Source organism: Panthera tigris, chromosome C2, assembly GCF_018350195.1.
Source record: "Panthera tigris isolate Pti1 chromosome C2, P.tigris_Pti1_mat1.1, whole genome shotgun sequence".
Lineage (NCBI taxonomy): Eukaryota > Metazoa > Chordata > Mammalia > Carnivora > Felidae > Panthera > Panthera tigris.
The window spans coordinates 150,962,390-150,988,476 of NC_056668.1; the positions used below are offsets into that span (position 1 = coordinate 150,962,390).

Genomic DNA, 26,087 nt, shown 5'->3' on the forward strand with positions numbered 1-26,087 from the left:
AGCTAGACATGGAGCTTGTTCTCATGAACCATGAGGTCACGATCTGAGCCAAAATCAAGAGTTGGACACTTAACCCACGGAGCCCACCCAGGTGCCCTGAAGATGGTTCTTTAGAAACAAGATCTGGTCTCAAGGTATGCTCACTGCTGATAACATATCACTGCTTTTAGGCCCGTTCAGCAAAAAGAGCTGGCAGATATTTTTATAAGCTATATTTTTAAAAATTATACCCAATTTAAGGAAAAAAATATACTTTCAGCAAAAAATATACTACAGCATTTGGCCAACCCGTATTTAAAAAATATCCAGCCAAAAAAACCCTAAAAAAAAAAAAACAAAACCCAACTGTTAGTAAATGCTATTACTGGGTTAATTTTCCTTTCATACTTTGCATAAATTCTTCTACTACACAGTAAGCTAGTCATATAAATCTTCCAATTTTATGAAAACAAAGCACACATAAAACTAACTTCATCACTTAAGGTTTGAAAGTCAAAGTTAGGAGAACCTCTTTTCCAACGGCAAGAGTAAAGAGGATTTAACAAAGCTCAAGAATAATTAATATTTTAGGGGCGCCTGGGTGGCTCAGTCGGTTAAGCGTCCGACTTCAGCTCAGGTCACGATCTCGCGGTCCGTGAGTTCGAGCCCCGTGTCGGGCTCTGGGCTGATGGCTCAGAGCCTGGAGCCTGCTTCCGATTCTGTGTCTCCCTCTCTCTCCGCCCCTCCCCCATTCATGCTCTGTCTCTGTCTCAAAAATAAATAAACATTAAAAAAAAATTTAAAAAAAAAAGAATAATTAATATTTTAAAAATAAGAGAATACAGGGAGCCCATTTATTTCTTCTACCAAAAGAAAAAACACTAAAATCAAATTAGCAAACTGATCGGAGGAGAGATTAACCTGTTTAACATACGAACTCCTGTGCCAGTCCTTCCCTCCCATAAGAACTGCTGGAATAACTCTGAGGGCGTGAGCACCTAGGTGAACACTCTGGATACTTATACATCACTACGCGGCTGATCCAGACGGGCAGATAATAAGCAAGTGCGACAGGACATGCCCTAAAGTTACTTTTGTTATCCTAAACCTGTTTCTCAGCTCATTCAATTCTATCACAGACTTTCTAACCAAACCAGCATTTACTAAATATCTGCTTTCTTCCTAGAGCTGAGCTAGGTGTTCCCTCCCAACACATCTCTTGGACCTACAGGGGAGTCCTTCAATCCCTCTTTGCTCACTCTATCACCTCTTCCTCTCCAGCCCACCCGGTTCCCTGCCCTGGACGCGTCTCACAGTGTGTCACTGTAGGAATTCAGCTACCCTCTGGCCGCAATCCCCACACCGCTTACTCCCATACCACACGCAGGCCCTCGCACCACTTATTCTGCTCTTACGGGTTAACCTCTCTTTCCGTCAGTCCGTAGAGTTCTTAAGTATCTTGCATGTAAAAAAAACTTCACCCTTTTTAAAAACTCTAGCATCTACAAGAAAAGCCATTCCTCCCACTTACTCTGCTCACCGCCCCCTAAATATCATTTGAACTTTTTCCTCTCCTCACCAAAAAATGAGTTCAGGGTTACTCTTTCCCATATTCCTCTATCGTCCTCCCTCCAGCTGCTTGGGTGGCGCCGTGTCTGTTCTCATATGGACGGACCACTGCAGTAATGCCCCATTCGCCTCGCCTCCGACTTCTCTTTCAAACAGCCCTTCCTCCCTACTTTCTACATAGTGCTGCCAGAATACTCTTTAGAAAACCCAAAACAAACCAAATGTCTCCCACACTTAAAACAAACCTAGGACTTCTCACTATCCAAATACTAAAATCTAAGCCTTCATGGAATACAAAGCCCTCTACTTACTATCTGGCCCCTGTCTTACCCGTACTTGTAGAAATCATCCCCTCTGAGCCACCCACACCTGTGTTGAGCCCTAAGCTGCAATCTTTATTAATGATACCAGAATTGCAGACCTCTGCTGTTAATCCCAAACGTCCCGTGCTTGCACTGCTCCGTCTTTTGAACTCCCAGGCTCCCTTCCTGACTCAGTTTATTCTTTTTCTCTCCCATCTTAAAAAATTTTAATTCCAGTATAGTTAAGATACAGCGTTATATTAGTTTCAGGTGTACGATACAGGGATTCACTGACTCAGTTTACTCTTACTCATCTGTCAAGATCTAGCTCACAAACCACTTCCTCTGTTAAGTCTCCCCAACCCACACAAATAGAGTTGGTCAGTCCTCTTGTGATGGCCCTTCACCATGTATTGATCTCCGCTGCAGCATATCACACTCTAATGTGATTAACTTATAACACGTCTGTCTCCCTTTCTAAACTGTGGGCTCCCTGAAGTCAGTGGTTACTTTTCAATCCATCATTATATCCCCGATGCCTATGATTCCAACAGGTGTTCAATAACGGAAATTAGAAAGCAGAATACAGAATTAAATTATAATCTCATACAAATAACATAAGCCTGAATGTTAAAACATGCCCCTACCTGGTAACTAACTGTTTTCTTTCCATCACTTCCAGTCTGAGGTAAAGTCAACGGACCAGATACGATCCAAACATCTTCAAACCTCTCCGTCAGTTCTCGACAGTACATTTCCATTCTGAAAAACAAAGCAAAAAAAAAAAAGGTGTGATACTCTCACAGACATAAATACAGAAGAGAAGCAAACCATTATCAAATCCCTAGGAAAGACATCAGGAAAACTCAATTTCACAGATGAATGTGAACAAGACAATATTGCACAAAACATCATATGCATATAAGCAATAATTGTCCCAGTTCTTCACTGCACAAAACTTAAAAATTAAACACATTCCTACAACTATCTACATTTTCCTGTCTGTGCACGGAGTATATATTTTAGAACTGAAATTGTCTTCTCCCTTATCTTTCTGTGTTGTAATTCTCAATCATTTTTCAAGAGTTATCTATCATTTCATCAAGTTGATACACCTTATTTATTTAACCATTCCTCCTGTGGGGCAAATGGGTTCATCCTAACATTTCTTACATAACGCAACATTCCTTAGGATAAACTTCAAGGGCCAGAATTACTTTACTGAATACATATTTTAATAACACTTGATTATATGCAGCAGCAGCATTTTTAATGGTATTGTACCAATTTACTCTACATACTCCAAAATACGACCCTGCAGTTCCACAACAATCCTTACCACTGGGATTTATCATTTAAAAATGGCAGCTAATTTACTCGATAAAAATGGCGAGTTTAATATGCATTCTTACACTGCAGTTGGCAGACATTTATGAGAAATTACAATGTATGTCATCGTCCCTCAGCTTCCATATCTAAAAAATAAAATCAACGGTATTGTACCTCACAGCATATATGCTTAATCATCAGGCAAATTTTCCTCCCAAAAATATATCCCTTGGGAAAGGAAAATGTTAAATGCTTCCACAGGTATGCAACCAGCCAAAACAAAAAGGAAACTATAAGACAAATATCCCAGGTCTTCAACAAATTGGTAAGGATTAAAAAAAAAAAAAAAAAAAAAGGATTAGAAAGCAAACCTACCCAAACCAATCAACCAGAAAAAAAAAATTAAAGACAGAGAAACTTGAACACTAATTGTAAAATTGGTAATAAGGAATTACTGCTAAATTTTTAGGGGTAATAATAGTGCTTTGCTTCCATTTTTTAAAAAATCCTTATCTTCTAGGGGCCCCTGAGTGTCTCAGTTGGTTAAGCATCCAACTCTTGATTTCGGCTCAGATCATGATCTCACAGTTCATGAGTTTGAGCCCCACATCAGGCTCCTCACTAACAGCATGGAGCTCACTTGGGACTCTCTCGCTCTCGCTTTCTCTCTAAATAAATAAAAAAACTTATTTTAAAAACCCTTATCTCTGGGGCGCCTGGGTGGCGCAGTCGGTTAAATGTACAACTTCGGCTCAGGTCATCATCTCGCAGGCCATGGGTTCGAGCCTCGCGTCAGGCTCTGTGCTGACAGCTCAGAGCCTGGAGCCTGCTTCAGATTCTGTGTCTTGCTCTCTCTCTGCCCCTCCCCAGCTCGTGCTCTAGGAATGAATGAATGAATGAATGAATGAATGAATAAACGTTACAAAAAAAAATTTTTTAATAAAAAACAAAAAATAAAAATCCTTATCTTCTAAAAATATATGGGAAAACAATTATAGATAAAATATAGCTGTCACCTGCTTAAAATAATGAGTGGGGGAAGGGAGGGTATGTAGACAAAACAAGTGTGGAGCTATGACTGTAACTGCTGAAGTCTTTCAAGTGTGGGGTGTTCTCCTAATTATTTTAAACCACAAGTACTGTTTGAGAAAAATGCAATAGCCTGGAACAACCTCAGTCAGTGGTAGTTTTCGATGCTTAAAGAGATCCCCTGGTAGAACTGGTTAAGTGTCAAAAAACTGCAGAAGGCCCAGATTTTTTTTTTTTTTTTAAGTTTATTTATCTTGAGAGAGCATGCATGTGTGCACAATCAGGGAAGGAGCAGAGAAAGAGGGAGAGAGAGAGAATCCCAAGCTGACAGCCTGTAGCCTGACATGGGGCTAGATCTCACCAACCGTGAGATCATGACCTGAGCTGAAATCAGGACGCTCAACCAACTGAGCCACACAGGCACTGCTCCAAATTCGATGATTTAAGTTAGGTTCTATCTATCTATCTATCTATCTATCCATCCATCTATCTAAAACTGGTTAACAGTTATGTTTAACTGTACCAAAACTTTAAAAAAAAAAAGAAAAGAAAAGAAAAGCAAGCTCAGCAACTCTTGAAATACACGTAGAAAAAAGTACAGTGTCCTCTGGACATACTCAAAAATTTCTTAATGCTCCAGTAATATTCTGAGTAGTTTCTTCCAAAATTTGGCTTTTGACCAGTGACTTTTGCCACTTCAAAATTGCTGGCTGCTTTGAAGTCTGTACTCCCACAGATAAATGTACTCCCAAGACCACCACTAGTCCAAAGTACTTACCTTCAGTGGCGTTAGCCTTTGAGAAAGAAAGAGAAATAGTTGATGGGCGCACTAGTACATTCTCCTGGCACATCATTCATCTCCCACAGAATCACATTTTAAAACTCTCACCCCTCACCTGTTCCAATATCCAGCATTATTATCAAAATTCTGAGGCACAATATTAGAAAGGTAAAAGGTTTCAGCCATGGCTTGCTGTGAAAAGAAATAAAAATAGTAACCTGCACGGAAATGCCTTCCTTTGAGATTTTACAAAGAGACACAAAAAGCAGTTCCTTATACGTTAGCTCTAGGCAATTACAGTGACTACTTGTTTAAATAAATGAGAGCCACAGTTATTTCAGGTCAGAAAGCCCAATACAGATTATTCAAAATAAGGACTGTAACAAAATAAGTAGTTTGGTATCCTAGCTTTCTTTATAATTCTTACAATTCAAACCTGTTACACAGACTCTAAGAACTAAGTTTCCAATGTAAACTAAAGGGTAAGTTTTCAGCCTCTGGCAAAGAATTTCTACATAAAGGTCAACTTTCAGAAACTTTATTTAAGTAATATAATACATTTTAGTAAAAAGTGGCAGAGAAGAATTCCTTGCTCTTCTGAATTCCGGGCCACTAGGTGTGCATTCATTTCACATTTCCGACCCTAAACACAAGGCTGTCGTCATATCTCCTTCCACTGATCTATATTACCATCAATTACCTTCTCTTCAAGTAGTAGTTCTCGACCTTGAATGCACACTGGAATAAGCCAGAGAGCTTTAAAAATATTGGTGCCGGGTTCCACCCCCTAGAGTTTCTGACTTAACTGCTCTGGGTCTGGGCATCAGGATTTTTTTTAAAACATCCCTAGGTGATTATGAGTATCTAAGGTTAAAAACGACCACCTTAATGACAATGATCACCAAAGTTGATGCAATACATGTCCATGTCATAAAAGACATTTCTCTCCTTTTTTTGGCAGAGAACTTATTTTACTTAAAGTAAAGGACACTAGGAAGACATGATAACTAAGTGTGATAGGCGATTCATGACTGAATGTGGATCAAAGAAAGTTGTAAAGAATGCAACTGCAACAATTTGGCAAATCTGAGCATGAACTGTGTATTAGAGAATATTATTGTACAAAACTCAAAAATACATGTACACACACTTCTTGGTACGATGATACTCTTGTCATATATACATATATCCTCATTTCTTACATGATACAATCTCCTGAGCAATATCTATTTAGGGATAAAGTGTTATGATGTCTGCAACTTACTGCTGATAGTGAAAAAAGAATTGTATATACATATATATGTATGCGCACATAAAGAAAACATATCAAAATGTATTGGCTATACTGTCTTTTTAATTTTTCTACAGGTAAAAATGTTTGTGCTGTATTTGTTACTTTTCTACAGGTCTGAAATCTTTCAAAATAAAAGTAAATAAATAATAAATAAATAGCTCCTAGTGGCTCTCCAGTTCTTTTACATAGTAATTAGTTTGACTTTTCAACCTATTTAAGAATGTTTTACCATCTAAGCAAAAAAACCCGAATTAAAGTCAGGAAGAAAAATGCGAAATAAGAGTATAGAAATTCTCAAATACTAAGGCTTGACTCCTATGTTCTTAAAGTCCAAGTCCATTGGTATACAGACCACCAGCCCTGTATTCCCATCCCTCCCAAAAAAATATGCCTACAGATGAAAATTTGTTATTTCCTGCTGGAGCCATGTGTCCTCGTGACCACCCACTCCCAACATAGTCTTCATTGAAGGCACTGAAGGTTGGAGGGATGTTGGGATCAGGCTTAAATTTACAATGTTTTCTGTCGGCATCACCTACAGAAAAACACACAAAATGGGTAAGTTATCAGTGGATAAATATTCCTCGAGATTCTCTAAGCAAGGCAAGCTGTTTGCTGCTGGCTAGTATCTCTCTGAGTAGCTAGTACTTAGTGATTGCGTGCATGTCTCAAGTTCCTGGGATAGTTCAGATACCTCATCTGAATTTAGCAAGGACTAGTCTAGGAAAGAATGCTTTTTGTACAGTGTAGCTATCTCATATTCTTTTGCTTCTAGCCTTTCAAATTAAAGGAGAAAAATCCTCTGGATAGTATTTAAGTAAAAACAACGACCAAACAGCTGAACTATATAAAAAGCTTACTACTAAATAAACTCTTGCTTTTCAAAAGACCCTCACGCATTGTATTTTGTGCAACTGTATTTGATAAGTTTACACGTACTGAAATAATGGATATATATAGACACAAAACAATTTGTCCTGGGCAGGCACAGTCTAGGGGAGGGTGAAAGTGTCTCTGATATCTTGCTTGTCGCTGCTTAAGCCATGACAAAACAAACATTTAGGTTATGAGTTCAACCCAGAAATTTCTGAAACAAAGTATCTGAGTACCACATGAGAGAAAAAAATCTCAATTTATTTCTATTCTAACACTGCCAGGATAGTTTGCCACAACAGACACCAGCAAATCCTAACAGTACATTTTCCACTGTCATTAGGCCAGATCTTGTTAAACCACAAAAATAATGGGGATAAACGGAACATACTCAGGCTGCTATTCAAACAAGTTTAAAATGGAGACCAATGAAGTTACTGATTCTAATGTCGTTTCATTCAGCCAGAAAAATTTTAAATGATCCCAAGACTCAGAATAAATTACCTACTACCTAGCTTTTTAGAGCCATGTCGTAAAGAAAAAAATAACTGAAGAACTGATAGTAAACTTCTCTTAAGTGTCATTACCACTGGAATCACTTCTTCGCATGCCTGGTTGTCTCGAAAATTCATTTGTGGGAATTTCCAAAGGCCTAGGATGAAGACGCCTTCCTTGAGATGGATATAAACCTGCTTCGATCAGGTATCTGGGGGCACTGCCAGAGGAAGACCACGCTGAACCAAGTTCAGGACTTAAGGACTTAATCCATCCAGGCTACGTGGCTTTGGGCTGTAAGTGTGCAAGATAGCCAGTGTGTGGCCTCAACTTCTCCGGAACAGGTTTTTTATTTTCCTTTTGACCCTTTCCTGCTCAGTGCCAAGACAATCTCCCATACAGTCCCTGAAGGTGAGCAGGCAGGTTTGTTCTGGTTCATCCTTCCTCCCCCACGGTGTAGCCCTCTGGGGTTCCAGGCTAATGTGGGAGGGTCTCCTATAAGACAATCTACCTTGGGTGAGCCCCAGGTCTTGCCTTTAGTCCCCTTCTCCCTACTACAAAGGTGTGGCATCAGAAGCAATGTGGCTTTGGTTTACCAGGATTGCCCTTACCTCTCTGGATTCTCGCTCTCCCCCAAATACTGGCTTGGCAATTCACTATCATGCTGACTCGTGTGTGTGTGTGTGTGTGTGTGTGTGTGTGTGTGTGTGCGCGCACACGCGCGTGTGACTTTTTCCTACATACTTCTTACATATTACTACTAACATTTCCTGTCATTTTTTAGCAGAGAGTTAATGGGAATAATTTGGTGTGTCATTCCTGAAAACAGAAGACTCTTTAGACTAAAATCAAATAAATCACAGGATCCTGCTTCCTGTTCTCAAATATTATTTTGCTTCCTCAAATTACACAGCTCACAGGATTTACAACGTGAAATGCCTTGCTTTTCTTATATGCCTCTGAAAATGGTAACAGGAGGATAAAATTAATACAACTGAAATTCCTTACATCTTGGGAAAAGTCTTGTATTTAAAGGAAATTCATTAGGCTTGAGACTAACTAAACCAAATGAGTTTCTCTCGATGTAAATTTCTAATCAACTCTCAACTGCTATCATAAAGTTTCCAACTACCTCAGTTTCCTTCTAGCAGCAAGCAGTCCAAGACTTCTGCTAGTGTGCTGGTTGGTTGCGCTCTAGACAGGCATGCACTCATATGAGTATCAGCATTTTAATATATGTAAACATAACATGCACTGTAAAGCAAAGGAGAAATAATGTGTGGGCCTTACAGCAAATTAACAGCTAAATGAAATATGAGTAAACAACTATGACAAAAGGTAATACCTTATTACATAAAAGAACTCCCACAAATCAATTCAAAACATCACATCTCAACTGAAAATGGTAACAGTAACTGACAAAGAATAATTCACAAAATACTGATATTCACTGGTAACCCATAAATGGAAATAAAATCAGCTATTAAATTGGTAAAGCTCAATAATGCTCATTATGGGTGAGAAAGATAGGACAAGTAGTTAACGGTAGATACTGTAAACTGGAATAATCTCCACAGAAACCAATTTAACATTAAATATCATCTTAATTACAGGAGTGCACCAAGACTTAAAAAACACACAAACATACTTATACACCTGCCTACCTCTCTAGTCTCATTTCACACATTCTCCCTTGTTCTGGCCACTCTGGCCTTCTTTTAGCTCCCTAAAGGAACAAAACTCTTCACATTGGGGCCCTCGAAGATGCAACTGTGCTTTTCTTTCTGTCTGGAATGCTCTTGTCCACACCCCATGGCCCACCCAACTCCTCTGCCTAGGTAACAGTCATCCACCCTCCAGACCATTTTCTGGGGAGAACCCTTGCTAATCAAGACCAGGTTCTCCTATTATCATCTCTCATCACATTCTTTATTGTTCCTTACTTACACTAACCTAACTTTCAATCACTTGTCCTTTGGAACAGTTATTACTAAAAGCAATTATACATACATGTTTAGTGGTTTGATAGGTCAACCATGTGCCATGAACACAGAGACCATCTGCTCTGGTCCCAAGGCTCAGCATAATGCCAGACACATGGCAGGCACTTTAAAAATATTTGTGGAGACAATGAATGAATGGTGCCAGTTGTAGCAATATTTAAGACAGAGCTTCCAACTCCTATGTCAGGATATGGATCTTCTCAGCCTCCGAGAAAGCTGGGAAGAGTCTGGGGCTCCTCGGCTACCAGGTAGGTCCACTTATCTAAGTGAGTCTTACAAACATCATCATTTTCTAAGTGTGATATAATGTGGAAGAGGTTGAATCAATAATCTTCCTTGTTCTAAATTTAGAAACATCTTTCATCAATGCCATTACTTCTAACCACCTACCCATTATCTTGCTTTTGGATATATGTTCAAGTACCCATCTAGGCACCCGCTTCGACTGATCATAAGACAAGGCATGATTAGTGTAACGCCTAGTCTCTGTTCCAGTTAAAGGGACTCCAAATTGTTCCAAGAGAGCCTTTTCTGCACAACCTAAAGATGAAAAGGGGGGTGGGGGGACAAAAACAAACAGTTAGTGATTCTTACTAGGAAGAAAAAATTATAAGTCAAGGGAGAGGGGTGAGACTTACCAAGGACTGGCTCAAAAGTCTAATCAACCAGATCCCATTTTGTAATTCATTCTGGAAACATACTTATAGTCCAAAGCATTTGTGTACCAAAGTGAATTTCAAGAACCACTGGCTCAGTTGTGATCATGTGACATGTGGCATCACCTACTCCTCGTATTGCAAGACATCGCTCGTTTCTCAAGTTAAAATTTACTACAAATGTTTGCTCATCTTGCAGAACATTCGCAGGACAAGTTACTCGCAACCCAAGGTTTTACTGTACTTCCGAGGCAGAGGAGACAGCAGACTTTGCCAGTAATCAGTTGTGTGATTTTATCAAGGTAAACTGCAGCTATCTCATTAAAAGTTTTTCTTAATGTTCATTTATTTTTTAAAGAGAGAGACAAAGCACGAGTGGGGGAGGGGCAGAGAGAGAGGGAGACACAGAATCGGAAGCAGGCTGCAGGCTCTGAGCCATCAGCCCAGAGCCCGACGCGGGGCTCGAACTCACGGACCACGAGATCATGACCTGAGCTGAAGTCGGACGCCCAACCGACTGAGCCACCCAGGCGCCCCGTAAATAAAGACCTGATCTTACTGGTCTTTCACACCAAATGTCCAAATAGGTGCCCCATAAAGTACTGTGTATACAAAAGCAGCAAAGGAAAAACACGTCATTACTGGTCACTGACACGACTGAGTGGGAAAGAGCCTACCTCCTCATTACATTTTAAGAGTTAGCGTGGGGACAAAAGCACCGCCTTTTATAAGAATTTTAGAAGACCGCCATCCACTGACAGTCGTCTTCAACATTCTGGAACTGAAGCAGAGAAGTGCGCTGCAGCCAAAACAGGGGCAAAACGGGTATTATTCCTCCCAGTGGGAGAAACCAAGCACGCATTTAACACGGACTCGGTGAAACTAATCCTCTCCTGATGCCTTCTCCAGGTCTTCAACCTACCAGAGCCCTTCTCTTGCTAACTGCCAAATATCAGAAGGAACCAGTTAAATCGGCAGGTCAGGGAAAGCGTAAACAATGAGCATGAGCTCATTTTCCCTGTTAAACATAAGGGAGCCCTGGCAGCTGCAGGATTTACACACTTTGGAGAACAGCGAGCAGGTGTGAAAATTAATAAAGGGAAACCTCACTAAAGGGGACCCTGGATGCTCGCAAGGGGAGGCTGGAAGGGGAAGCCACACCACTCCGTGTCAGTTACAGGAAAAACCGTCAAGCGGGAAGAATCCTCAACGCCAGGCCCCCGGGAGGGAAAAGATGTACAGGGCGACTCCTACAAGACGCTGACCACCCATGCGACTCGGCCAATGAGAAACTCCTCACCCTGCACTTTTCTCCAACGGACTTTTCAAAACAAACCCTCCCAACCTCCTCGGTCATCGCCATGAAGTTCCTCCCCCACTTTGGGTGTTGGATCTGCCTGTGGTTTTGCCATAGCTTGCTTGTCCTCAATCGTTCATTCTCTGCTCCTTCCGAATGAGCCCATGTTTTCTGCTGACAAAATAACGTGACAGTTTGTAGGGTTAAGGCGGGTCCTTTGCGTTTGAACGATGACAAAATGAGGACCATTAACTAACTCATCGGCTAACACTGTGTGCGGAGTGAACGACCTAATGGAGGCCACAGACATTAAAACAAACAGACATGTGATAAATGCTTCGGTGGTAGATGATGAGAAAACGAAGATGGAGAAGTATGCGAAGGAGGCAGGCGACAGTCCAGGCGGAGCGGGGAGGCCGGGCGGGAAGACTAGGAAGGCGGAGAAGCCAGGACCCCCGGGCTCGGGGACGGCAAAGGGAGAAGAGCCGCGGGTCCAAAATTACGATTCACGCCCGAGGTGGGAATCCGGCCCGAAAGCCGGGCCGGGGAAGGAAGAGCAGGCCGACAGACTTACCGTCGGGCTCCCTCACCGCCAACGCTGCCTCAGCGCCCTGACTCCGGAGCACCTGCAGGGCCGTGAACCCGCCTCCCGCGGCGCCCACCACAGCCCCGGCCACGAAGACACTCAGAAAGCGCCGGGAGCCCCTGAGGCGGGAAGCAAAACTTCCCGCGGCCATCTTACCCTAAGGGCCTGCCTTCTACGGCGGCGCATGCGCACACCTGCACGGTCGCCTGAAAGCCAATCGCAACCGCAGGAGCGACACACGCATGCGCAACCTGGGGTCGCCCGGTCCAAGCCCCTCTGGAGTCTCCAGAGGTGAGGGCGCAGGCGCACACGTTCCGCGCTGAGAGTCTCGGGAGCCCCCTGGTGACAAAACCGGCGGCCCGGGTGTATCCCCGCTCCGCCCCTGGTCCCTTTGATCGGGTGATAGGTGGGAGGCATGACATCTGGAGGGCGCAGTGGTGTGCACAGAGAGTCCTAAGAAGAAAATACCTTTAGTGCCACTTAATAGGTGAGGAAACCACCTGCACATGGTTACAGTGAAGGCTTCAGAGCCACGATCCCAACTCCGGTCTCATTCCAAAACCTGTGCCACATTGGATGTCTTCGTGACACCTGGCTGCGAAGTCACAGTATAGGAGTCCTGACTTCTCAAAACAGCTTTCTACATCCTAAGGAGCCTCTTGACGAGACAGGACTCCGTGGTGGCTTAGGGCCGTGAATCAGAGCGCAGGGGTTTGGATGCGCGACCATTTTCCACTTCAGGTGTGTTAACTTCACCTTTCAGGGCTTCTGGTTCCTCTTTCTCAGATGGGAATAATAGAAATAAATTCCATATATTAAACGATATTTAACAAATGTATATTTATTAAATATATATATAAATTCCATACAGTAAATGAAATTTATTTGTACATATAAACAAAATAAGTATGATGAAGGTGATTAGACCATAGGCTTCTGGTGAGGATTAAAGATTACCATGCAGAGGGTCGCCTGGGTGGCTCAGACAGTCAAGCGTCTGACTTCGGCTCAGGTCACGATCCCGCTGTCAGGAGTTCGAGCCCTGCCTGGGGCCCTGTGCTGACCGCTCGGAGCCTGGAGCCTGCCTCCGATTCTGTGTCTCCCTCTCTCTCTGCTCCTCCCCTGCTCACGCTCTGTCTGTCTCCCTCTCAAGAATAAATACAAATTAAAAAATAAAATAACATAAAGATTGCCACGTGGAGTTTAGGGAAGAACCTGGGGTATGTCATTAAGTGCTCTGTAAACATCAGCGATTTTTACCTAGTCCTCTTTCGTCTTGATAGAACATAAAATCCAGACTGCTGAATGACGGCTGACAAAGTAAGGAGATGTTTTATGCACTCCCACTCAAAATACATTTTGCAGTGCAATCGACAGCACTCCACGTGGACTTAAAAGCAGGAGGCCTTCCCGACATCCAGCTAAGGAAGGAAGTACAGATGTTGTTTTGACAGCTTCCGGATTCCATGTCCCCTCCCCAGGAATACCTATTATAAAGCGGTTCCGTATAATCAGTCCCCTACCTCTGACCCTAACTGGCTGAGCTAGGTCAACCAGAATGTTTCCAGGGATTGTGGATCTGCAAGACTCTCCAGGTAGCAGAGCTGTGACATTTGAAACTCTGGCCCCATCTGTAGCCTTGTTTCCCGCTAAGTGGACAAGGCAGGTGCATCTGGTTTTGCGCTAAGCAACACAGGAGGAAACGGAGGGCTGCAGTGCTGTGATCCCAGCTTCCAAGACGCCTGAAGCCCGGACGCATCTTGCCTTCACCAGAGCTTGCCTGGCCCTTTGCCCCAGGATCCTTCGTGTAACCGCCCCCCCCCCCTTTTTTGTTTAATGGCTTCTGTCATTTGCAATCAAGAGTCCGGACAAATACAACCAGAAAGCACTGGTGTTGACCGTAGGTTTCAAAGCTACCTCAGCAACTTGTACCAGAATTTACGACATACATTCAAGAGGTGTTTGTTGCTCAAGGCCTTCCTAAGTGCCATGTGCTGTGATAGACACCAGAGATAAATGGTAGGTGACTGTTCCTCATCCATATCCTGTATGTGGAAACAACAGTGAACCCCTCACTTGGCCCCCAGAGGTCAAGAGCTGGAAATAAGGGCTGCCTGACTTAGGATGGGGTATCTCCCTCTGGGCCAGTTTGCCCACCTTTAAAACGAAGGAATTGGAGCAGTGGTTTTTGAACTGTAACTAGGGGACTGTAACTAGGAGACTTAAGGGGAGGAGTAGAAGGGCAGGCTTAATGGCCCCTGAACCCTCTTGTACTTGCTCACTTGAGCAAGCCTGTTTTTAGAAATCAGCTTCTGTGTCCAGTTCCTTCTGGTGAAAGAATTCCTTTGCTGAAGGAAAAGTGTGACCAGATGACCTCTCTGGTCCAACCTTCCAGTAGTTCTAGCTTTAAGGTCCTCATTCTACAAGGTCAGCCTTTCTTTCCTTCTCTGCACTTATCATTAGAGACATTCACTAGTAAAAGGTGAACTATCTAAATCTGAAAGAGCCGAAAGGACCAAGAGCTGGGCAACTGGTCCCAAAATAAAGGGTCCCTTCATTGAAAATTGCTAAGAGTTCCAAACAGGTTGTTTAATCCTTTTAAAGCATGAATAGAAAGGCATTAACCCTACCAGAAGGAGGATCCAAAGCTGGCATTTCCCCACTTAGCAATTATTAGTCACGGGCCTAAAAAAACCTATGTTACTGAGGAAAGCAGTGATTTCTGGGGCTTTCCCGTTTTCTTCGCTAGACAATAGAGACTATCATTGTTTTATTAACAGGGAACCATGTTTTCATCTAGTGAGGGAAGTCAAGAACTCCAAAACGTGAGACCTGGCTTACTGATTCAGATCTGGGGTGGTGCCCCATAACTACATTTTTTTATTTTACAGGGACCCTGATACTCAGCTGTGTTTAGAAATGGCGGAGCCCGTATTCCGCAGTAATCCAGAATAACACTTATATCCTAGGCTTCTCTGCTCCACTTACAAAAATATTGCCCAGAGTTGTCTGCAAAGTATAGAACTAGGGGGAGTGGGTAAAAGTTGGAAATTTGGTAAATATACCCCTACCCTGCAGGAACTTACCCCGAGTCCCAGGACAGTCCATTTAGAAGCCCACAGTGTCTCCAACCAGGTCCTGAGCTTCTGAAGGGCAGAAATGAAGACCCGTGCCGAGCTCCAGTACCACAGGACCGTGGTAGACTACGTACTCAACCATTAACAACTGTACGTGTACCACACAGGAACTCACAGGGGTGTTTCTGAGTCAGCCCTGTAAGTGGAAAACACCATTATATTTATTTCTAATCCCCATGAAAAGAAACCTCAATCCCCTGCCACGTGATTAAGAGAGACAACAGGGTAGTTTAATTATTATTATTTTATTTTCATATACAAAAAGATAAAACTTGAAATAGCTCTAGATTTTTCCTCCTATTCTGTTGGGGTGTGGCTGCTTCTTCACACAGGGGGAAAAAACTACATTCACATCGGTTTATTTGAGGACCCAGTGCAGAGTTCAAGCAGCAAAACCCCAACTTAGCAGATCTAATTTCAAACTTGACACTCATTTCTAAAATTACCACAGTAAAAAGGAACAAAGATCCACTGCAAATGAATGAACTATGATACAATGTTCTCTCCAAAATGTCTTCATTTTGCAACTGTAATTACATGGATGTCTGCTTTAGGCCATTTTAGATGTGTGCATGTATATAATATATATACGTGTGTATATGCGTGTGTGTTATATATATATATGTGTGTATATATATAAGTCCGCACACTTTTCAAATCCAGACAGGGTAACAGCAACAAGCTTAACTCTGTGTGTGTGTGTGTGTGTGTGTGTGTGTGTGTGTGTGTGTATTTTAAACATGATACTTTAGTATAACTTTTTGTTAATTCAGTAGTACAAGCTATTTCTGTTCTACAAATTTTTTTATTTTATAGCTACAAGGGTGAAAGTGACCTATTACATTTACATCTCACATATCCTGGTATACAAACAGTACTTACTGAATTTGAGCCAAAAACTAGAAATCTTTATTTTTAGCACTTGAAGAGCTTCCTCACTTCTACAGCCTTAAGTTGTATACTAGTCACATTTCCAGAGTTTGTAATTATTCATTGTTTTAAACTGCAAGAAACAGGTGAATCCAAACTTTTAATTACAATTGTTATATACAAGTTAGATAACACAGCTCAGTAAGACTTTGCTATCCATCCTAAACCCAACACACACATTCTCCACTAAGTTAGACAAGTCCTTAGGATCTTCCTTCTTTTCCTTACAAATAATGTACAAATTTAGAAGTAGCTGGTAAAACTGATACATAAGATGGCAAATGAGAGGTGACATTTTCTGTCGGTTCCAAAACTGGTCCTGCAAATCTTGTATTCTGCTGTGTTCTTTAACTGTGTGTCTGTTACATGCAGAAGCTCTTTTCACAAGAATGGACATCAGACTCAATGTAAGTTAAATTTACAGTACTGTGAAGTTATCAGATTCAAGGACAAATGTGAAAAAATATTAACAGGTGAAAAATTCGGCCCTTTGATGCTACTGTTAAGATCATGTCAAATTCATAAGCAGATTCTTTTGTACAGTTGAAAAATGGCATTGTGTGGATTTGTGGCATGGAACTGAAATCTAGAAGTATGCTTCTATTCTGCGGTAACCCTCACCCTCAATTCTGAAGTACCACTCAATTTTCTTTGCATTTTTACAGAATTCTAGGGGAAAAAACGGGGGGAAAAAGCTGCTGGCGTTTTAACAATCCCTCCACGCACAGGAGGTCTGAACACTTCCAGGTGGGGTCTCCTAAGCATCTCTGTATGATCACTGGCTCTCAGCCAGCCTTCGACAGGGACTTGGACACTTCCCAAATCAAAACCCAGATGTTGCCTCATCTCTCCTACTCTCACTTCTGTCATCGCGGGTAACGTTTGAATGAGCGCGTTTTTCCCTTATGGAGAAATTATTTGGCTAAACGTACACTTAGCTCGTGGCAGTGCTCTGAGAAAACCCCACTTGGGCTAAAGTAAAGCACTTGCAGGGACTGAAGTCAACAGTCCGCTGACCAGGGCAGAGACCAAACACTTCGAGGGCTGATCAGAACCCGCTGGGAACACACTGACCTTGGCATCCCACGGTCAGCAGGACAGCCCAGGCAGGCAGCCCACGCTCGTATGGCTGAATTACCACTTTTAATCTTGGTCTGCCATCTATGCCCCAGAGACAAAAATTCAGATGTGGTGACTGCTGGTTAATTAAACTTTTTGAACTGGTAAAAAAGGCTCTTTAAAAATATATATATATATATTTATTTAAAATACATCAAAATGACAAACAGCCATATCCCGCAAGGCCTAATTTCACAGCAACATATGCTACAGACATCTTCCCAGAATGCACCGTGGTGGATGGTGGGTTTTTTAATCCTGCCATTTAAAGGAATGTTCTACATTTGAGTTTTAATGACTGGAAATGTGTTACAAAGAGCTCATCTTTGGAACTAATTTGTGTGCAAGACCAGCCAATTGAATCACTTTGCCTATGCAGACACAAGAATACTGAAAATGGCAGAATTCAAAGAGGAACCCAGGAAGCACCGTTCAGATGACACTCTAGACCCATCCCACCACAGTGCAGTGAAGAGCTTGCCAGAAGCCCCTCTTTCAGTCCTTGGGAAGAGTTGAACTTTAAAACAAGTAAGTGCCCATACTTGGCAGGGTTCCTGCGTGCGTTATGTTACAAGCCTGCAGTACCGAGAGGACCCAGATGGTGACACTGTTCAACATGAGGTCTGAGGTAACTGGTTCTTACAATACCTGGAGCACAGAGCGGCATCCAGAAATTACAGCTGGGAAAAGGGAAAAAGGAAAAAGGTGGGGTTTCGGGCTAGAAAAGACAAGTAGAAAAAAGCTTACAGCAGTTGCTTTTGGGGGGAGGCAGGTGACAAAAACAAAGGCACAACAGAATTACATTCCAAGACGCGTGGCCGGAGAACAGAGAAACGGTCTTTCATGGGGAACAGGGAAAGGAACGATGGGTTAGTTCCTGGAGCGCTACCGGACCTGCTGAAACTAAACTTATTCCGAGTAGAAAAGGGGTAGAGTGTAAAACTTCACTCTGAACCAGACTGAATAAAAACACAGCTGGTTTAAAATGACACGTTAGGGATGCTCCTGACAGAACTGTCCCAATCCGTGTACTTCTGAGCACAGCGGCGTGGGTCTGGGGAGCAGGCCTTCAGCTGAGCCTCAGAAGTGGCAGTGACGATACAAAGATTAGCTTCACTGTTCACCTTCCCTGTATCCCCATCAAAAGCCTCACCCAAATAACCACCCACATTCTACCCCAAAATAAAAAGGCTAACATGAAGACCACCATCCATAACCATGGCAGTCGTGCTGACCTTTGCAGGAAGAGCAGAAGGGCTAAGTGACAGCTAGAAGATGCCCTCTGGTACGGGGCGCTGAGCTTCCTCGGAGGGCTCCTGGCTGTGACTCGCTTGATGAAAGCAGGGAGCCGCCCCAAGCACTCTCACGTCCAGGAGGCCCCGACCAGAGAGGACACAATGTGCCTGGCAGCTCCCCATTTAACTTGATCGCTGCATCCACACAACACCCTCCTTTTCTGAGTAGTTACTAAACTGGAAATTCTGTCTTAAAAACTGGGTAATTTGGTCCTGCATAATTCAGTGTTGTGGATTACTCAAATCCCCAAACTCTCATTTCAAATGTTGATAGCCTGAACCTTATTCGTCCCAACCTGCCCCAATCTGCACTCCCATATAATTTCTGTCCCTCAAAACACCCTCATACGACTACATCCGACGGCAGGAACGCACAAACTAATTTCTAATCCCAGAACCCTTTGTTCAGAAGGTATCTCAGGAGGAAGCACAAATGTAAAACATACCACAGGCTCTCGCCTCCCAATCCGCAGGGAGCTGAGCCAAAGCATCACCGTCCCACACAGCCCCAAGCGGGGTTTTAGCCAAACAAGACCCAGCGACGGCCTCCCATCTGCCAGTGTATCATGAGAGTCCATACAAGCACTAGGTAAAAGCCCCGCACCACCCACACTCCAGTGTATATTTATCCTGAAAGGTAAAGCTCATTACTCTGATTACAAAACCATTCGCATCAAACTCACTAGACTTTATAAAAATAATCTGTGGTATAAAACAATCTCCACACTGTGCAGAAGAATCTGTCAGGTGATATAACTAAATATATATGTAGAGCTATAGATTTCTTAAAGTAAAATTTCAAGTGTCATATCTCTATCATATAACCTATTCTTTTATTTACAACGCTACCTAACAACATTCCGATGCAAATGTGATTGGGAGAAACAGAGAATGATCCCATGCCCAACCAACAGCAGAAGTTCCCAGAACTCGAGACAGAACTCATCCATCTGTAAAAACAAAAACAAAAACAAAAACACGCACACAAAAACCAAAAAACCAAACACAAACCCATCCTCACCTGCCTAAAAAGCATTAGCTAATAATGGGTCATGTTTCTCCTAACTGTGAGCTCAAAAATGTAAACTTTGCAAATAAATGTAACACTTTCCCACAGATGTCCAGAAGGGCCCACGTCTGGATAATCCGCTGCACACACACACGTGCCCAAGCATATGCTTCTCTAGGGTCCTGTGGTTGGCATGCAGTGGTTCTCAGAATTGCGTAGGCCCCAGACAGTCCACAGACACTCCCGGAGAGGAAGGGCAGCACAGGGCCCTTCACCACGCACTGGCATTTAGAGACTATGCACTTTAATTCGTGAGGAAAAAACACTTGTATTTATCTCTGCAAGCTGCCACAGGAGCAAATAAAGTATCACCGGTTTTGGCACTACAGGGATTCGTGGAGGACCACAGTCAAAGGTCCTGCTTCATTCACACCTGGAAGATACAGTCACAAAAATGTAAAAGCTTGGCAAAATTTAAACAGTGGTAAATCCTTTAAATTCAAAATCTTGTCCAAACCAAAGTTTACAATGGACCCAAAATGAGTATAAAATAGGAAGATTCAAAATATCCCTCTAGATAATTTGGAATTTTATTTGCTGAGTTTATGGGTCTCTTGGACCCACTGTTTTCAAAAGGAAGCTGAGTCAACTGAATTAATTTCCAGGCGGGGGCGGGGGGGGGGGTGCATCTTAAACTTCAGTTTCTTTTTGCTACAAAACTAAATCATTATCTTAAAAAACTATTCCAAGCCTTCTAAAGGTTTGGGATACATTCATAGGTGGATTGCTGGTTACAAATCAACTGTCAGGAATCTTACTGAAACAACCATGCATATAACCCTGAATTTATTATATCTAGACTGAGAAGATAAATAGTTCATCAGCTGCATTACTGGGCCCGTCTCTTGACCTAAAACATCACTGTTGATAAACACTTAAACTCGTCATTACTAGGCTGAACACGGATTAGCTACTGTTTTATTAGTTCAGCTTTTACAAACAGCCATTAACCAAGGAATTCATGGCACCCAAATGAGAAGAAAAAACCACTTTGCCCTCTTTCCTTTCTCGATGCTCACCCTGGATGGGGGACGGGGTGGGGGTGTCGACGAGTAAGTTGACTGTGCTTCTTGGAAAGATGTGGTCTAGGAGGCCCTTGAAATGTGAACCGGGTCTGGCCAGCTTTCCAAAGATGAGCCATTAAGAACCCAGCAGGCTACTGAAATAGTTGAGACTGAGGATCAAACGAAGTTAACTCCCGGGAAATGGTTTCCAATTCAGATACTCATCGAGTGAGCCAAGTTCTGAGGAATAACACTTGGCCGTTCGACTTCTAGTACCCATTCTAAAACCTTATATAACTTAACACATGCTTACTGTATTGCTAAAACCACCAAATCCTTATATTACCAATGTGCTGAGAACTTTACACTGCATCCTAAGAAAGGCAGAATTCCATTTGCGAGAGGGCCACCCGGTCCTCCTGTTCCAGATGGCACAGCCGCCTCCCTACCCTCATGGCTCAGAGCACAGGGACCACGTGACAGGCTTTCTGAGCTGTACACACAGCAAGTATGCACACGCACACGCACACACGCACACACACACAGAGCTGGGCTTCCCACCAAAGAAACCCCACACACACAGCCCAAGCGCTCGGTGCAGAGTGTAGGGATAGCAAGGAGCAAGAACATGGCAACTGGAGACAAAGGTAACCTCGCAGAACTGCAGGAGCACCTGCTTTGCCTTCTAAAACATGACATGACGAGCTTGACAAAAGAATGGCCTGGCCCCTAGGGGCAGTGGAGGGAACTAGCTCAGTGGCCTGGAGAGGACAGATCCTTCACTGGGCTGAGAATACATCCGCAGGAGGCTCAAGCCACCTGAAGATGTTCTGAGCTGAACAAGACCTCTATTGTCCTACACACATGCCCAAGTCTAGACAGGAGGAATTCTGGGTCAGACGCAGCCAGCACACGCGGGGATCCCCTCCCCAGGCAGCCCTGATCGCTCCAGGCACTACACCTACAGAACCAATGGGACAAGAAAGCCATGCTAAACAACGAAGGCCGGAGATGCTCACCACTTGCCTTGACAGCCCGCCTCCCTTCCTCCCGAGAAGGCTCCACCTACAGCCCTCACAGAGTAGCTCCCTCGAAGGACTCCTGTGAGGGACCAATGGTCCCAGGAGAAAACCTGGATGATGCTAGTCCCTAAGGACTGTGTCCAGGGCCTCTCCTGGCCCATCATTAAGAGTTCTTTGCAGGACACTGTGACACAGTGGCTTCTGTCCCCCCCCCCCCTTGCTTCCTCCTCCTCTTGCTCATTCCCGTATTTCTCTGGCTCAGGATGTCTTCCCAGTGATCGTGTGTGCTTTCGAATCATCCACTGTCCCCCAAAGAGCAGCCTACAGCCAGGAGCCTGTGTGGATGGAAGAACACTAGAAAGGAAGGAGCAAGGATCTTCGGCCACTTCTCTCCCCTGACTGGGCCGCCCTCCCACCCTAGATGGGGCAGCCTCTCCCACAGACAGGGAAAATGATGCCGGCCTCCATTCCCACCAGTCTCCACCAGAGCTCGGGGGGTGAGGGGGAGTGGTTCTCTGAGCTCCCCAGAAGTGGACGTTGCGTGACATCTTTGTGGAAAAGAGCACAGGCAGAGGCCCTGCAACCCGATAAACACAAACCAGAGCTCTAAGTGGTTCGCTCCCCAGAGGATACATGACAGCAGACACTTTATCTGAGGCAAAAGACCCACCCAGGCTCCGAGGGGCGTGCCCCGGAAAAAGATCTTTTTTCTCTTTCTGCCATTGGCAGCAGTCAGGGATGCTGCCTGATGGGTACGTTTTACGACGCAGCACGAGGGAAAGGCAGCCTGAAGCCCAAAGAACTGGTTCCCCGAGACCCCCCGCACCACACAGGAACCATCTCGACACTTCACTCTGGTGCCAGGACCCCAAAGCCACCACAGCAGCGGAGCCCAGGGTCAGCAAAGAGGGAGCCCACCCAGAGAAAAGGCCTGTAGGCCACCAGGAAGGCCTGCCCTGTCTGTACTGCGTCCTGACCAGCAGGTCCCACGCCTGGGCCACGGCCCAACCCTTCACGGCCAGGCCCAAACTGGTTCTCACAAGGATCAAGCCGGTACACGAAAGAAAACTCACCCACACAAAATCTGAAAACAGATGGAGAGGCAGGGGTTTCGTGTCCCACACTGGCTAGAATGAGGGAATCAGCTACATACGTTAGCGGTTTGTTGGTTTCGGAGGGTGAAAAGCAGATGCCGGAAAAATAGAGACGCACTGCCTGAGGTGAAAGCTAAAGAAATTAGATATGGCACTTTTCAATAAATATTTTAAAGCTTTTTAAAGAAATAAGTGGAAAAGAAAAGCAACTGCTGTAAGGCCGGTTTGCTGTTAAAAATTATTCCGAGGGAAGAAAAATACCACAGCACAAAATAGTTTTTAAAGAAAAAAAAGAAAGAAAAAGAAAATAAGATAAAGAAAAAAAAAAAAAAAAGACAACACAGCTTACCAAAAAAAAAAAAAAAAACAAAAACCCAACAGCAACGACGACGACAAAAGACCCGTCCCTGTAACCACCTTGGCCAGCTCACAGCCTGGCCCATGAAGCAAAAACAGAGCTCTGGGAGGGCCACAAAGTCACCACCCACAGCACCCTGTGCCCAAACACGCAGAGCAAAGGACACGGCCAAGCGGCAGGCCCCAGAGGCACACGGCGTGCGGAGTGGGGAGCGTGTGCTCTCAGACCGCGACCCCAGGCCGCAGCGAGGCCTCCCCACTCTGGACACGCTGCTCCGTCACAGGCTGCCCCGAGTCGCCGCGGTGCTGCCCGCCCCCTCCGCTATCACTGCCGCCCGGGGAAAATTACCTCAAGCGGGTCTAAGGGCCACGGTCTGACCGAGTGCAAGTGGGGTTACCTGTCATTCTGAACACTGACCCATCGGGTCGAGGGAAAGATGTGAACCTCCAGGTAAGTCAAGAGGAGGCACCCCTCTCCCATTCTCACCCCGGTCAACCTCTCCCCAAAACCTCACCAACTCGCCTACCCTCAGGATGAAAAAGATCCAGTTTTTAAATAAAAGTCTCAAGAAACCAGAGGGAAAAGCCTTCACAAACAAGAGTGACGAATGCCCACACGGCCCAGACGGCCAACCGACAGTTGATGACAATTATTTACAAGAGGGCGTTATCAAACAAAAATGCTGGCACTCCCTAGAAGACTCAAACTTTTTTTCTTTTTCTCTATTTCTTTCAAACTTCCTTGTCATAAAAGCCAACTTACGTTAAAATATACTTACTACGAGACAACACAACTAATAAAATATATAATAAAACTTACACAAGTAGAAAATTCTGAGGTATCTCTGGTTTGAGGTGGTCTGTGGTCGTGAAGTTTTCATTCTTTTTACTTTTCAAAATTTAAACCTCGGAAGCCACATAGCAAAGCATGTGTGTATATGCGGACGTGTGTTTCGTTTTTAAAAAAATTTGCATGTTTCATAAATTAAAAAAATTCAAATGTTGAAACAGCAGCATTAGGAACATTCACTGACTAGAGCAAGGTTATGGCATAATAGAGAAACGGTTCTCAGAATATGCACCTCTTCGAGGGGCCTGGAGAAAGCCGTGCGCACGAGCCACGTAAAGGGACAGCAGTGTCACCACACAGGGCAGAGCCAGCACCGCAGGACTCTCAGGCGGCAGCCCCACCCAGGGAATCTTCTTGCCCTGGCTGTGCGGGGCGCCCCGTGGGCATCTCCCTGAACTGTTCCGGGAGGAAGCCACGTGTTTTAACTTCTTCCTCCATCACACGTATTTACAGCATCGTCTTAAGAAGAACGTAGTCACTGAAGCATGAGGATTTCTACCCTCACCTAACCTTAAAATCAGGGCAGAGAAAATGTTTTGTCCAGCGCCCAAGCCCGAGGCAGGGGGGGACACCGGGTCAGAGCCGCACCCGCTCTCAGGCTTTCTCCAGACCCCGCTCCGGCCGTGAGCGCGCGGCCTCCACACGGTCCTTCCCCTCGATTCCTGGTTACCTGAGAAGCAGCCTCCTAGCAAAGGATGTTGCTCCGCTGTGCCCGAGTCCAGTGTCGCTCTGCTCCAAACCCCATCCCCAGCCCTGCCCTCCCCTTCCGACTCCGGTCCAAACCACCCGCGTCCTCAGCCCAGCTCCGCCTCGGTCGGGGCAACACCCGTTAATCCGTGAAAGACACGTCTGCTGTTTCTTAAACTCGCTGTCTAAAAAGGGAGAGAAACAATAAAAGGGAGCGGAGAAGGGGGCGAGGGCAGGGGGAGAGTCCTCCTCGGAGGAAGGTGTGTTCTTATGTAACAGTCTTCAAAGGTTCCTCCAGGTAGAGTTTGCAGCATTAAGTTTCCTAAGACAGGAGATGGGTTTCTTTGTGTCACAGATTCTGAGACAACAGACAAAGAGAAAGCGGGAAAAATGAACCCCAAGGGACAGGAGGTGGCTGAGGCTCTTCAGCATGGCGCTGGCTCTGCATTCACAGCTCAGCACCTCAACGCCTGCTGACGTGCCCGCTGTTTGCGATACAGTAGAGCAATGTGCTGGTAAAAACTGATCCGATCCCAAAAATAATATTAATAATAATAATTATAATAATTATAATAATAATAAAAAGTCAAGGTAAAATAGCAGCTGCATTTTATGTGTTTGTTGGGGTCACGGGTTTTCCAAAACAAAACACAACTTGTTTTTCCTTTCCTCTTCAGATCCACTCGTGTCCTGGGCTTAGATGCTCGACTCCTTAGGGGGCAGGTCCACGTTGGTGACGGAGGTCACCAGGGAGACAAGACAGTCCGAGGTAGTGCCGTTGACCGACCTCCGGATCAGGGACACGCGCTCCTCCACGCAGCCCGCAGACAGGCGAGCCTCCGCGTCGTGGTCCCAGCACTCCTCGATGGTTACACAGAGCTGGGCCAGGCCCTGCACGTCGGCAGGGAGAGGGAGAGGACAGCCTTGTTACCGACGGCGCCCCTCAGTGAAGACAAGCATGGGGGACGGGCAAACTTGAGATGTGACCGAGGGTCAGGCAGAGCCCCCTGGTCCCAGCCCCAGCAGCAGGTCGACTAGCAGAGGCCCGGGGGAGACCGCAGGAGTCAGGACGCCTTCCCACCCAGCAGCCGCCATCCTGACCCTACTGGCCTCCCTCCACAGCCTCAACATAGGAAGGGACGGCGGGGGGTGGGGGGCGGAACCCAGGCCCCTCTTGGGACAGACACAGCTGCCTGCCTTAGGGCAGTGATATTCAAACAAAATCCATGTGAATCCCAAATCATGTAAGGACCCACAGTGCAGCCTCAGTCACAGTGGGGACCACAGGAGGGCTTCATCCCGCCCAACTTCCTACAACCCCTGGACCCCT

The 26,087-nt window shown here is 44.6% G+C and overlaps 2 protein-coding genes and 1 long non-coding RNA gene across 7 annotated transcripts in view; 1 reads left to right on the plus strand and 2 right to left on the minus strand.

Annotated features, from left to right (window-relative positions):
• EXOG (exo/endonuclease G) overlaps positions 1-12,605 on the minus strand; it is a 29,189-nt gene extending 16,584 nt beyond the window's left edge. For both annotated transcript variants that reach the window (XR_006207778.1, XM_007081020.3), the window contains exons 1-5: positions 12,182-12,605; positions 10,045-10,194; positions 6,679-6,818; positions 5,105-5,181; positions 2,498-2,612 (exon numbers count right to left, since the gene is read on the minus strand). Coding sequence is in view for 1 of the 2 variants with exons in the window: in XM_007081020.3 (XP_007081082.1) it covers positions 2,498-2,612; positions 5,105-5,181; positions 6,679-6,818; positions 10,045-10,194; positions 12,182-12,344 (645 nt within the window). In the remaining variant the exon portion in view is untranslated. The remainder of the gene's footprint in view (positions 1-2,497; positions 2,613-5,104; positions 5,182-6,678; positions 6,819-10,044; positions 10,195-12,181) is intronic.
• Positions 12,606-15,351: 2,746 nt separating this feature from the next.
• LOC122230726 lies at positions 15,352-25,518 on the plus strand. Its single transcript, XR_006207779.1, has 3 exons — positions 15,352-15,468; positions 17,759-17,907; positions 25,435-25,518. It is a non-coding gene; the product is annotated as an uncharacterized LOC122230726 (long non-coding RNA).
• The window catches only part of ACVR2B (activin A receptor type 2B), a 44,102-nt gene continuing 43,381 nt past the window's right edge, over positions 25,367-26,087 (minus strand). For all 4 annotated transcript variants that reach the window (XM_042957039.1, XM_042957040.1, XM_042957038.1 and 1 more), the window contains exon 11: positions 25,367-25,648. In XM_042957039.1, coding sequence (XP_042812973.1) covers positions 25,454-25,648 — 195 coding nt within the window. In that variant the 3' untranslated portion in view covers positions 25,367-25,453. The remainder of the gene's footprint in view (positions 25,649-26,087) is intronic.